The sequence below is a fragment of the Danio rerio genome, chromosome 21 (assembly GCF_052040795.2).
Source record: "Danio rerio strain M-AB ecotype USA chromosome 21, GRCz13ab, whole genome shotgun sequence".
Taxonomy (NCBI): Eukaryota; Metazoa; Chordata; class Actinopteri; order Cypriniformes; family Danionidae; genus Danio; species Danio rerio.
Window position 1 is genome coordinate 3,455,001 of NC_141041.1, and position 14,673 is coordinate 3,469,673.

The 14,673-nt window shown below is 36.4% G+C and overlaps 1 protein-coding gene and 1 long non-coding RNA gene across 17 annotated transcripts in view; both read left to right on the forward strand.

The window, feature by feature from the left end:
- LOC147838686 (uncharacterized) overlaps nucleotides 1–14,673 on the forward strand; it is a 1,589,207-nt gene that overhangs the window by 1,365,006 nt on the left and 209,528 nt on the right. The window lies entirely within an intron of this gene.
- Nucleotides 1–14,673, forward strand: part of sema4d (sema domain, immunoglobulin domain (Ig), transmembrane domain (TM) and short cytoplasmic domain, (semaphorin) 4D) — a 147,627-nt gene that overhangs the window by 100,692 nt on the left and 32,262 nt on the right. For all 16 annotated transcript variants that reach the window (XR_015519778.1, XR_015519777.1, XR_015519776.1 and 13 more), the window contains 3 exons: nucleotides 1,367–1,460; nucleotides 3,167–3,283; nucleotides 8,097–8,248. Coding sequence is in view for 12 of the 16 variants with exons in the window: in XM_087300486.1 (XP_087156612.1) it covers nucleotides 1,367–1,460; nucleotides 3,167–3,283; nucleotides 8,097–8,248 (363 nt within the window). In the remaining 4 variants the exon portion in view is untranslated. The remainder of the gene's footprint in view (nucleotides 1–1,366; nucleotides 1,461–3,166; nucleotides 3,284–8,096; nucleotides 8,249–14,673) is intronic.

The window sequence follows — 14,673 nt, forward strand, 5'->3', positions numbered from 1 at the left end:
ATTAGTCATTTATAAACTTAACCGTACGTTAATTTTTAAGGCGATACACTTTTTACTGGTATTTCATGTCAAGTCAGGCTTTGTTGTCATACCGCTACATGTGTGGACATACAGAGGAACTAAATATCATGTCTCACAGGACAACGGTGCTACCTAAATCATAAATACAAACACAACACTGGACATAGGAGCTATTTGAAAAACCTACGTTTAACAAACATATACTATACTATATACTATACTATAAACATATACTTAACTATACACAGAGGGGTTATACAAGTACTTTGACATCAGACTGAACAATGTTGTGCAGGATATTGTGCAATAGAGGTATTAAAGGTGAATATTGTGAAAAGGAGGTATTTAGGGTTTAATATTGTGCTAAAGAGGTCTGTTTTAGGTTGAAGAAAGCAGTGCAACATGATGTGGTACATTTATAGTAAACATCCAAAAATTGTATTTAGTGTTGTAGTAAAATTTGTACTTAGTGCTGCATTTTTAGTTTGATGTTAGTTATTTTTGGGGAACTTTATTCTTCTGCTTAATTGTTTTTAACAAAAGCATGATCCATTTCAATCTCTGTGACATTTTACCTTGTCATTGTATTCCTCGTAACTTCCCAGAAATTCAAATAACAATGTCTCTGTTCCTATATTTGAATACAATAGTTTGCTCTTTCAGTCGCCATAAAGACAGACAGACAGACAGACAGACAGACAGACAGACAGTAAGACAGACAGACAGACAGACAGACAGACAGACAGACAGACAGACAGACAGACAGTAAGACAGACAGACAGACAGACAGACAGACAGACAGTAAGACAGACAGACAGACAGACAGACAGTAAGACAGACAGACAGACAGACAGTAAAACAGACAGACAGACAGACAGACAGACATACAGACAGACAGACAGACAGACAGACAGACAGACAGACAGTAAGACAGACAGACAGACAGACAGACAGACAGACAGACAGACAGACAGACAGACAGTAAGACAGACAGACAGACAGACAGACAGACAGTAAGACAGACAGACAGACAGACAGACAGACAGACAGTAAGACAGACAGACAGACAGACAGACAGTAAGACAGACAGACAGACAGACAGTAAAACAGACAGACAGACAGACAGACATACAGACAGACAGACAGACAGACAGACAGACAGACAGACAGACAGTAAGACAGACAGACAGACAGACAGACAGACAGACAGACAGACAGACAGACAGACAGACAGACAGACAGACAGCATGATCACGTGACACTGCAATCTGTGTGTTGTTATTTTGCTTAAACATACATCCTCCTGAGTCTTCATCTCTTCCCCTGTGTATGTCTCTTTCTTTAGTCTCTGCAAGATTTCCGGCTGCTCGAGAAAGCAGAGGACGGAAGAGGGAAATGTTCCTATGATCCGTCTCAAAGCTTCACCACTGTGATGGTTGGTAAGTTAACCGTCGTGACCTCTTGTGTAAACCACATCTCTTCATGTTTTGTTAGACCTCATATACAGTAGAAGTCAAAGTTATTCTCCTTCCTGTAATCTTTTTTTCTTTTCCTTTCCAATATTTTCTAAATGATGTTGAACAGATTCAGGAATTTTTCACAGTATTTCCTATTATATTTGTTCTTCTGGAGAAAGTCTTGTTTGTTTTATTTCAGCTAGAATGAAAGCAGTTTTTAATTTATAAAACCATTTTAAGGTCAAAATTATTAGCCCCTTTAAGCAATATTTTTCTCAGATTGTCTACAGAACAAACCACTGTTATACAATGACTTGGCTAATTACCCTAACTTTACCCTAATTATCCTAGTTAAGCCTTTAAATGTCACTTTAAGCTGAACACTAGTGTCTTGCAAAATAACTTTATCCACTGTTATGATGTCAAAAACTAAATTATTTAGTTTTTAAATCAGTTTACATTACATTTACATTTAGTCATTTAGCAGACGCTTTTATCCAAAGCGACTTACAAATGAGGACAAGGAAGCAATTTACACAACTATAAGAGCAACAATGAATAAGTACTAAAGGCAAGTTTCAGGTCTGTAAAGTCTAAGAAGGGAAGTGTTAGTAATTTTTTTTTTTTTTTTTTTTTTTTGTACAGTTAGTGTGATATTCAAATAGGCAATTGCAGATTAGGAAGTGAAGTGGAGACTAAATAGTTGAGTTTTTAGTCGTTTCTTGAAAATAGTGAGTGACTCTGCTGTTCTGATGCAGTTAGGGAGTTCATTCCACCAACTGGGCAGATTGAGCGTGAGCGTTCGCGAAAGTGATTTTTTTTCCTCTTTGGGATGGAACCACGAGGCGACGTTCATTCACAGAACGCAAGTTTCTGGAGGGCACATAGATCTGCAGAAGTGAGAGCAGATAAGAAGGTGCTAGGCCAGAAGTCACTTTGTATGCAAACATCAGAGTTTTGAATTTGATGCGAGCAGCAACTGGCAGCCAGTGCAAACGGATGAGCAGTGGAGTGACATGTGCTCGTTTAGGTTCATTGAAGACAACTCGTGCTGCTGCATTCTGGAGCAGTTGAAGAGGCTTGATAGAGTTAGCTGGAAGCCCAGCTAGTAGAGAGTTGCAGTAATCCAGTTTGGAGAGAACAAGAGCTTGAACAAGGAGTTGAGCCGCATGTTCAGATAAGAAGGGTCGGATCTTTCTGATGTTATAGAGTGCGAATCTGCATGATCGAGCAGTTCTAGAAATGTGGTCAGAGAAGTTTAGTTGGTCATCAATCGTTACTCCAAGGCTTTTCACCATTTTGGATGCAGTAATGGTTGCCCCATCCATCTGGATTGAAAAGTTATGGTGTAGAGTCGGGTTGGCAGAAACTACAAGCATTTCCGTTTTTGCGAGGTTCAGCTGAAGATGATGATCTTTCATCCAGTGTGAAATATCCAACAGGCAGGCTGAGATACGAGCTGGAACCGAGGGATCATCAGGATGAAAAGAGAGGTATAGCTGGGTATCATCAGCATAGCAGTGGTAGGAGAATCCATGTCTCTGGATGACTGGTCCTAGAGATGATGTGTAGATGGAGAAGAGAAGTTAAAACTTTACTTTTGTTAAACAACACTTATATAAAATATATATTTTAAAAGTATTAAAATTCCCCAGAATCTAATGTTTTTATCTGTGTTTGTTTTTCAGATGGCGAGTTGTACTCAGGAACTGCTTATAACTTTCTGGGCAGTGAACCGATCATCTCCAGATCGTCTCCGTCTCAGAGTTTACTGAGAACTGAGTACTCAACATCCTGGCTCAACGGTAATGTTTACACACACACAGTAGACAGCTTTAAACATGTGATATTGATAAACAAGAATATCTTTATGGCCGATCTCATGGTTTCAGACTCGATCGGAGTCGTGCATTACCTCTGGATAAGGGCTCGAATACACAGTTGAAGTCAGAATTATTAGCCCCCTTTTGATTTTTTTTCTCTTTTAAATATTACCAAAATTATGTTTAATAGAGCAAGGAAATTTTCACAGTATGTCTGATAATATTTTGTCTTCTGGATAAAGTCTTACTTGTTTTATTTTGGCTAGAATGAAAGCAGTTATTAATTTTTTAAAACCCATTTTTGGGACAAAATTATTAGCCCCTTTAAGTTCATTTTTTTCCCCAATAGTCTACAGAATAAACCATCGTTATACAATAACTTGCCTAATTATCCTAACCTGCCTAGTTAACCTAATTTACCTAGTTAAGCCTTTAAATGTCTCTTTAAGCTGTATAGAAGTGTCTTGAAAAATATCAAGTATAATATTATTTACTGTCATCATAGCAAAGATAAAATAAATCAGTTATTAGAAATACGTTTTTAAAACTATTATGCTTAGAAATGTGCTGAAACAATCTTCCCTCCATTAAACAGAAATTGGGGAAAAAAAATAAACAGGGGTGCTAATAATTTAGGGGGGCTAATAATTCTGACTTCAACTGTATGTTTTTACAACCCCTTTTTGTCCAGGGGAGTGGGGTTGCACATTTGACTGAGGAATTGTTTTTTGGCTGAACTCAAAAGTAAATTGTGTTACAAAGTAAGGACAGACAACAAGAATTAGTGAACAAAATGATGGTGATTAATTTACAAAAAGTGAGGGTGAATCAGTGAGTGAGATATTTACAATATACTATGTTGAAGACAATAAACAACGAAATATTGGGTGGTGCTAAAGAAAAGAACCGAACAAAACCAAATAGTCTTACTAATGTTGACAACAAATCCCCTCCAATCTACTGTAATAAACAAAATATATGAAAAATTAGTCTTCAACGCCAATGACATTCTATCTAATCTGCAATGACTTAATTAAACCAAAAATACATGGATTGGCACACACCCTCTTACCTGGTGTATCAAGACAAATGTTAATCTGTGTGCTATGTATGTATATATATACAGTTGAAGTCAGAATTATTAGCCCCCCTTTGAATTTAAAAAAAATATTTCCCAAATGATGTTAAACAGAGCAAAGAATTTTCACAATATATCTGATAATATTTTTTCTTCTGGAGAAAGTCTTATTTGTTTTATTTCGGCTAGAATAAAAGCAGTTTTTAATTTTTTATGAACCGTTTTAAAGTCAATATTATTAGCCCCTTTAAAATTTTTTTTTTTCGATAGTCTACAGAACAAACCAATACAATAATTTGCCTTTTTACACTAACCTGCCTAGTTAACCTAATTAACCTAGTTAAGCCTTTAAATGTCACTTTAAGCTGTATAGAAGTGTCTTGAAAAATAGTCAATAAAATATTATGTGCTGTCATCATGATAAAGATAAAATAAATCAGTTATTTGAAATGAGTTAATAAATATATCATGTTTAGAAATGTGTTGAACAAATCAGCTCTCTGTTAAACAGAAATTGGGGAAAAAAATCAAACAGGGGGGCTAATAATTCTGACTTCATTCATTCATTTTCTTTTCGGCTTAGTCCTTTTATTAATCGGGGGTCGCCACAGCGGAATGAACCGCCAACTTATCCAGCAAGTTTTTTACGCAGCGGATGCCCTTCCAGCCGCAACCCATCTCTGGGAAACATCCACACACACATTCACACACACACTCATACACTACGGACAATGTAGCCTACCCAGTTCACCTGTACCGCATGTCTTTGGACTGTGGGGGAAACCGGAGCACCCGGAGGAAACCCACGCGAAGGCAGGGAGAAAATGCAAACTCCACACAGAAACGCCAACTGAGCCGAGGTTCGACCCAGAGACCTTTTTGCTGTGAGGCGACAGCACTACCTACTGCGCCACTGCCTCACCTAATTCTGACTTTAACTGTATGTAAATATTAATCAGGCGCTGCAAACTATACCTATTACAACTCCAGTGAACCAATAGGATCACCCAGGGTCCTAGGCGAACCCATTTGTCAGGGGGGCTCAATTTCTCATGACACTAGAATGTTGAAGTCCACCACTTGAGAGGATTCCAGACAGCACAGTCCCGTGAACTTTGGTTCCGACCACAGTTGTACCCAAGGGTTTGAATATTATGGTCACCAGATTTCCAGTTGTTAACAATGTTTTCTTACAGGAACATATTTAAAAAGTTACAGGTGAGTTACTGATGTGCATTAAAGTTATTTATATTTTTTATTAACAAAGTAGGAATCTCATGTTAACTATGATGATGGTAAAAAAACATTGCTGCTTCAGAATATTTCAGACATATGGACACATACTGAATAAGGGGATTTCCTAGTGATGGGTTGCGGCTGGAAGGGCATCAGCTGTATAAAAAATGTGTTGGATAAGTTGGCGGTTCATTCCGCTGTGGCGACCCCGGATTAATAAAGGGGCTAAGCCGAAAAGAAAATGAATGAATGAATGAATGAATAAGTGGAGCAAAGCCACAGCCCATGCAACAACTTGATCTCCCATAGCAGGGTTCAACGCAAAGGATTTTTTCTACTGGTCCGATCGGGCCAATGGTTTAGATTTTTACTTGCCCGGCCAAAGTTTCCACTGGCCCCACCAAAGAAAAAATACAATTTAAACGCTATTTTTTAGCCACATATTTTAAATAATGTGTCAAAAATAATGCCTAGAATTATTTAAATGTTAAAAATTATTTAAATAAAACTTTTAAAATATCAATATATGTATAATGAGCAAAATTATGTGTTAACAAAAAGAGCAGTATGGAAAATGTGAAGGTATTTTATTTCAGTTCGAAATTATTTAACAAAAAGATGGCCCCAATCGCAAGTGGTGCTCGCTGCAGAGCCATTTGAGGAGAGCTGAGCTCCAGCGAGGTGGAGCATGAGCTGTTGCTCCTCTTCCTGTAAGCTGTTTTAATGCGTACACCAACCCCACCCCTAACCCTACCCCCAGTGACATCACTCGTAGAAGAAGTGCAAAAAAGGTGGAGCTCAAGCTTAAGCTCCCTCTCGCTGGAGCTCAGCTCTCCTCAAATGGCTCTGCAGTGAGCACCCTCTCCCCAATCGGGCCAGTAATGATCCTGTCTACTGTCCCAAGCATCTCTCACACTGGCCCCGGGCCATCGGGCAGTCCTTATTGTTGAGCCCTGCATAGTCAAATGAATTTAATAAAGCACAACAACATTTTCACGTTACACAGCATGCTTTTATGCAGGAATGTAAGTGATTTGGTCATATGCCGATATGGCCCCTTTAAATACGAGCGATTTTTGATGCTTGTTGTCGGCGGAGCTGTAAAGACAGACATCGTTGTCGCCAGGACGGCCAGAGCAAACTTTAACGATTTTGCCGCCTACGGCGTGAACGCACAGTTAGAGTAAACAAACTAAAATGATGAAAATCATGATTAATATTTCATCATAATTTAGGCTGAATATATTGTTAAGGCAGTGGAGACAGTAAAAATGGATATAGCGGGAATATTCAAGTTAATAATTTTAAGACAAAAGGTGCCTTAATACAGTGGTCCCCAACCTTTTTCTAACTGTTGACCGGTCAACGCTTGACAATTTTATTGCGGACCGGGGGGTTGAAATAATAATAATAAACGTGAATCCACTGTGTACTCATATGGAACTTTATTAGCACATTGCTCCAACATTACAATGCTATAATAACATTAGGAAGTAATAACTTTATTAACACATTGCTTCAACAGTATAACATATCATAACAACAAAAACTGTCCGTAACGCTAAATCAGTGGGAGCCCTGAGCTTGTTTCTTTGCAACGAGATTGTCCCATCTGGGGGTAATAGCAGACAATTGACACCCGAAGTGTGTTGCTTGTGTCCAGTCTACTCCTTTGCCTTGCTTTGGTGGCTGTCACTGCAGAAAACCCCTCTTCTCACAGATAGGATGTTGGAAATGGCAACAGGGTTCTCAGAGTTGTTGTCTCGAACACTGTTTTAAGGCCGCCGTCATTTGCGATCTCCAGCAGTTGGTCTTCTTCTTGCACGGACATGCTGGATTCAGCTGGTTTGTTGACAAATGGCTCACGTATCCATTTCTTGGCCGTTTGTGGGTCATTTGAGGTTGGGAAGTAGCGCTCAAACTCCTTTAACAGCGAATACTGATGATCGTGCACCAGCTTGGTGAGTGAGGGCGCAGGCTCAGTCTCACACAAAATCCCTGCTAATGTTTGAAACATGTTCAATATGCCTCTGTTCATGTGCTGTCCCCACAAATTCAGTTCAGCTTTAAATGCAGCTACTTTATCTGCCAACTTAAAGATAATTAATTCTTGTGCGGCCCGGTACTGATTGATCCACGGACCGGTACCGGTCCGCGGCACGGGGGTTGGGGACCACTGTCTTAATTCATATACAAACAGTATAATTTATAGTTGATGTCTTTTATTATTCAAAACTGTTTGATTAAAGTTTTGGTTTAAAGCATAACAGAACTCTCTACAATAACTCATATATGGCTGTTTTAACAACATTCATAAAAACTATAATCATTCTCTCTTATTATTTTTGTGTTTTTCCTTTCCATCTCTGTTCTTGATGGTTGTTGTTTATGTTTGTAAAATGTAGAAAATGTTTAATAAATTATTTAAAAACTATAATCTCATAGAAATGGTTTAATTGAGCTTGTGTTTTTGCTGTTCAGAGCCCAGTTTCGTCTTTGCGGACGTCATCCGAGAAGGACAGGACAGTCCCGATGGAGACGACGACAAGATTTATTACTTCTTCACGGAGGTGTCTGTGGAGTACGAGTTTTTCGGCAAACTGCTGATTCCCAGGATCGCTCGCGTCTGTAAGGTGAGGTCAGCTGAAAACAATACTGCACAACACTGAGAAACTGAGAAACCACAGCACTGTAGCGGACTAAGGCTTTGTTTTTGAGTAACTACTTTGTTTTTTCTGAGATCAATCTTGAGATATAGTCAACGTCAACAGATGACTTGAAAAGTACCATTTGGAAAAAGTGGATTCATTTAAATTGATTGGGATGATTCTGTAGGAGAGTTTATCATTCATAAAATGGAATAAACACATTACAGACATGGATAAATCCAATTAATCAAAGATAAAAGTGAAATAAGTAGGGCTTTTTGGTTTTCAGAGTAGTCAAATAGCATCGAGGAACAAAAAGTCTTTGCTGTATAAATATTTCAATAAAATAATTATGAAAGTTACTTATGGTAAAATATTTCGTTCCTGAATGCTTAGCTTTAGCTTAACTTAATGCTTAGCTTTAACTTAACTTAAGGGTTAGCTTTAACTTATCTTAATGCTTAGCGTAAAATAACTTATTTGCTTAGCTTTAAACTGTCCTAAAGCTTAGCTGTAAATTAACTGATCTTAATGCTTAGCTTTACTTGATGCTTAGCTTAAACTCAACTTATATTTAGCTTTAAAATAACTTAAATTAATACTTAGTTTTAACTTCTCTTAATGCTTAACTTTAAAATACCTTAATGCTTAACTTTAAAATACCTTAATGCTTAACTTTAAAATTACTTAACTTCTTAAAGGGCACCTATGGTGAAAAATCTACTTTTCAAGCTGTTTGGACAAACATATGTGTAAGTATAGTGTATAGATCATCATATTGGGGTGATATAAACACACCCAGTCCTTTTTTTTCAATTTAACAACATAAAAACGGTGGACCAATTAGAGCGGTTTTCAGACCGACCACAACTTCAAGTAGGAGTGCGGTTCACCCGCCCACTGAATTAATTGACAGCTGCGCGCATTAACATGTTCTGGTAGTCACGTGTATATGTCAACAACACATGACAGGGACTCGCAAGTTTGAGCACATATCCCCAGTTCTTTCCTCTCTGGGCTGGCTGCCTGTTAGGTCAAGAATTGATTTTAAACTATTAATCTTTGTTTTTAAATCCTTAAACAATCTGGCACCATCATACTTATCAGACCTGCTACACGTATACAATCCTGGTAGGTCACTGAGGTCTTCTGATGAATTTATTCTATCTGTACCAAGGTCCCGGTGTAAGCGAAGTGGGGATCGGGCTTTTGCTGTTGTCGCCCCAAAACTCTGGAACGGGCTTCCGCCCCACATCAGACATGCTCCAACTCTGCCTGTTTTTAAAAAGCGTTTGAAACACCATCTTTGTTCCTTAGTATTTGAGCCTTTTTAATGTTGAGGGGTTTGCCTTATGTTTTAATTGTTATTTATGTGATGTAGATTTCATGTTTAGTATTGATTGTGTTCAGCACTTTGGGCAACGTTGTGTTGTAAAAAATGTGCTATATAAATAAACTAAACTAAACTAAACTAAGACCAGACAGACATACGCAAAGCAACCGGGAATAAAAGGTCTGTTCTGTTCGCTAGGATCAGGAATCATCATCAAATGTGATTAAGAGTAAGTTTCACATGTTTAAAGTGTTTTAAAACAGAGCATGTGTGTAATTAACTACAGCGATTTACTTCAGCTTTACTTCATCAGCACAGCCGCGTGTCAGAACAATTATAAAAGAAGACGCTTCAATCCCGGTTTGTGGAAGTTAAATCAGGTTTATTTTGTACATTAACATAACAAATATCCATACAGCACTGGAGGTTAGCCTGTATCCTGACACATTTGAGAGCACAAACAGTGCTAAGCTAAGCGGGCTCTGTCTGTCTGCCTGCGCATGTGTATGTGTGTCAGCTGCGGTGTGCGTGTGTATCTCTGTGTGTGTGTACGCGCGTGAACTTTGTAACGATATTGTGTGTGACTCATCAATGAAACTTCACAATACTGATTAGTAAAGATTAGTTCTTACTGTAGTATTTCTCACAAACGCTACGTGAGACCTTCTTCCTGTCTGTTGTCTGACACAGCCGAGGGAGGAGATTAAAGCACGCGGGAAGGCACGTAGAAACAGTAGGCGGGAAAGACTCGTCTTAAAGGCGCAGTACGACAAAACCATCCCCTGCTGGAAATCAGTATAAAACAGCATCTTGTAAAAGGTATAATGAAAAATCTGATGGGTATTTTGATCTGAAACTTTATATAGACATTCTAGAGACGCAAAAGACTTATATTAAATCTGAAAAAAGGGGTGACCTAGGTGCCGTTTAATGCTTAGTTTTAACTTAATGCCTTACTTTAAAATAACTTAACGCTTAACTTTGAAATACCTTAATGCTTAACTTTAAAATGACTTAACTTCTTAATGCTTAGTTTTAACTTAAAGCTTATCTTTAAAATAACTTAACTTCTCTTAATGCTTAGCTTTAACAACTGCTTAATGCTTAACTTTAAAATAATTTAAATTAATGCTTGGCTCTAAAATAACTTAGCTTTATTTTAATGCTTAATCCTTCACTGAATTATGAATAAAATCTGTAATAACTCCACAAATCTAATGTGTTCTGAACTGTTTCCTCTTGGTCAAATATAATCCTGAGTATCGCACATGCGCACTTTGTTGAAACTATATATTGCGCAGCCCTATATAATACACAGTGCGTTGTGTGTATAGTTTTGAATAGGGAAAAATGTACCAGTCAACGTAGATGCTGTATTAAAAGGAAGCCCGCCTTCTGATAAAGGAGCCAGTCATCTATCGCTAAAGACTGATGATTCTCCGGGGATGGGGCTCGGTCCAGACATATGTCTTTTACAACAAGCACACTGGAATCTCAGCAAATACTTGCCTCACAGACATGAGATTTATGGAAGCATTAGGGTTCGACTACTTGTGGAAACACCTGTAATACCGGTATCTCCAGGTCTGGTTTTAAATAGCTCATAAATTCTGAGCCATTTATATACTTACACTTTCAATTTGGTGTCAGATCTAGTCTAAAACAACAAAAGAGCACAATAACTAACTCATATTTTCATGACTTTTAAACAAACTTAAAGATTTATTATCATTTTGTTGGGTGTGGTTCTTCCTCTACTTATCCTCTTTTGTACAAAATATTTATTACTTTTTTCAATTTGCATATCACAACAGATTACACAATTACAGAATAATAATCATGAAGACACAGCAAACGTTTTACCCCCCATTCTCCCTCCCAACAACACATTCCCTTAAAAATAAAATAAAATAAAATAAATAAATAAATATATATACTTAAAAAATTAAGAAAAAGAGGGATGTTTAAATCAGGTAGAGAGTGTTTCCTAAGTCTGTTTAGACCAGGGGTCAGCAACCTGCGGCTCTAGAGCCGCATGTGGCTCTTTAGCGCTGTCCTTGTGGCTCCCTGGAGCTTTTTCAAAAATGTTCAAAAAGATGGGGAAGGTTAGTATATATTTTTGTTTTAATATGACATCTATAGGAGGACAAACATTTTTAACGTTTTCAAATGCTGTAAAAGTGTGTAGAATTAATATTTAATTTCAACATTTCTGTCAACGAAGATTTGCGTCATAGCCTGCGACACAGGTTTCTATCAGCAGGGCGGGATGCCGGGCAGGTGGCTGTTGTAAACAAACCGGGAGAAAATAAAGCATGGAAAACCATTCACAGATGGTGACTACATGAAGGAGTCATTCATCAGCATATTAAAACACCTATTTGCAGACTTCAAAAACAAAACCATGATAATACAAAAAATTAAAGATATACCTCTCTCCGCTAAGACAGTGAAGGAAAGGGCTATTAAAATGGCAGGTAACATCACCGATCAGCAAACCAAGGACATTAATTCACTGTCAGCATACTCAATTGCCTGTGATGTGACCGATATTCAACGCGCTTTTATGCAGGTATGTGAACTCTGATGGGCCGCAAGAAGAAATGATCAAATTAATATCACTGAAAGACCAGAGGCTGTGCTGAAGTGTTTAAATGACAACGAAATCAACACCAACCACCTGATTTCACTGGCTATTTAATCATGAAGGCTCATTATGTATTTGTAGCCAACTTAGTCATTTTTATAGTAGGCTAATATAGCTACTATAGATACATACAGCATGTGTTTGGCTTATATAAGGCTTTACATTTTTTGCGGCTCCAAACATATTTGTTTTTTGTTTTTTTTGGTCCAATATGGCTCTTTCAACATTTTGGGTTGCCGACCCCTGGTTTAGACCATGATACTTCCCATATTCCTAAGCTTGTTCTTGTTGTAGTAGACTGCCAACATTTAATACATTGTACTTCAGGAAGTTATTAAAAGGTCTCCAGATATCTTCAAACAAATTTGGTTTCTTTTTGACAATGTACCTGATCTTTTCCATTGACATATGCAATGCCATTTCTTTAATCCACTTTCCTATTCTAGGTTCATTTTTATTTTTCCAGTTAAGAGCAATAATACGTTTAGCTTGTAAAATACACACATTTATGAGTCTGACCTCACATGTTTATGAATCTCTTTCTTTGATAAAATTTGGTCAATTATTTCAATAACACCTTGCCAAAAGGGTTTCATTTTCACACATTCCCATATCCAGTGATATAGTGTCCCTTTTACCTCATTACACTTTATACAGATATCTGGAATATAATCTTTAAACTTGTGCAATATAGCAGGAGTTATGTGTGTTCGCATTACTTATCCTCTTAACTAACCTTATCATTTATTCTCTCGCATGTTCGAGTCGTGGGGGGAAGAAATACTGTGGAAGTCAAAACAACTTTTAATCTTGAAAAGTGACTTTTTACGAACATTTTTATTAGTTTAAAGTGATATATTGTACAGTTTGGTGTTGTTTATTTCGCTACAAACAAATTGTAATAAACTGCCAGTGCATTTTCTCTTATTTTACAGACTATATATTTATTATACATTATATCATTTCAAACGACTAAAATGTCAATAAAAGTCACTTTGTCAAACTTTAGAGTTGAATTTTCAACATCAAAAGACGACAAAGCAGGAATCGATATCCCATAATGCAATTCACAACTCTAAATTAATGGAATACACTTCATATCACTAAATACAGAAGCTGTCTCTTTAACCGTTTTTACAGTACAGTCTGATCTCATTATTTTAAACGCATTCCCGCTATTCAAACACAGATGCCTTAAATGGACCTCCAAAACACAACAGTGTTTTCGTGAAGGGTTTTTACACAGTAGCTCGGTCTCAAAAAGAAGTATTTCTTGTTTTTATAAATTTGTTCCACCTGCTTATTTGTGTTCCTTCTCAGAAACAATAAACTTCCCTCTTCATCTCATGTGACGGATGTTCCTCTGGAGCTCTTATCATCAACATCTGATTACTTTTTATCTCAGTTTCTGCTTTTCATTCTTGCTTCTCTGTAAATATCTACTGCTAGAGAAGCAGCGTTTGTTGATCTTATAAATAAGCATGTTTGATGCAAATGTGATCTAGCCTGTTACTTTTGTCATGTGTGAACATTCCGATTATTCCGACATGTCTTTTTAAAACATTTTGACCATACTTTGGCTCATTTTATGTTTATTTTGGAACAGTTGTGAAAGCGTTGTTAATGAAGGAGTTAGCCGAAACTGTGTTGACTGATGTCCATGAGTAGCAAATATTATATAAACATAGCCAGATGATTTACTTTGTTTACATTTTATACATATACACATGTACTGTTGAAGTCAAAATTATTAGCCTACCTTTGAAAATAATACATTCTTAAATATTATATGAGTACTGTTTAAAGGAGAAAATGGAAAAACACATGATATATATCATTAAATATTCTGAATAAGTAATTTCATCTTAAATCTTTTAAATTAAGCAGGTCCGAAAAAGATTTTTTTTCAGAAGAAAAATATGATGGGAAATTCTATGATAAATGTGCTTTCTCTGTTAAACAGCATTTTATTAAATATATTTAATCTGACCAAAAATACAGTAAAAACATTAACAACTATTTCTTAAGGGTGGTCATAATATTGACAAAATATTTAAATTATATTTTTATTCCAATACACAATATATATATATATATATATATATATATATATATATATATATATATATATATATATATATATATATATATATATATATATATTTTATTTATTTATTTATTTATTTATTTATTTATTTATTTATTTATTTATTTATTTGGCTCATTTTTTAAATAATGTTTTTATTCAAAACAAACTTAAGATTTTCTCCAGAAGAAAAAATAAAATAAAAAATAATGTAAAACAAGATGCTCTTGCTTTGTTAAACATCATTTTATTAAATATATGTAATATGACCAGAAATACAGTAGTATTTTCACAAGTGTTAATAACTATCTATTTCTATAAGTGGGCTAATAATATTGACAACT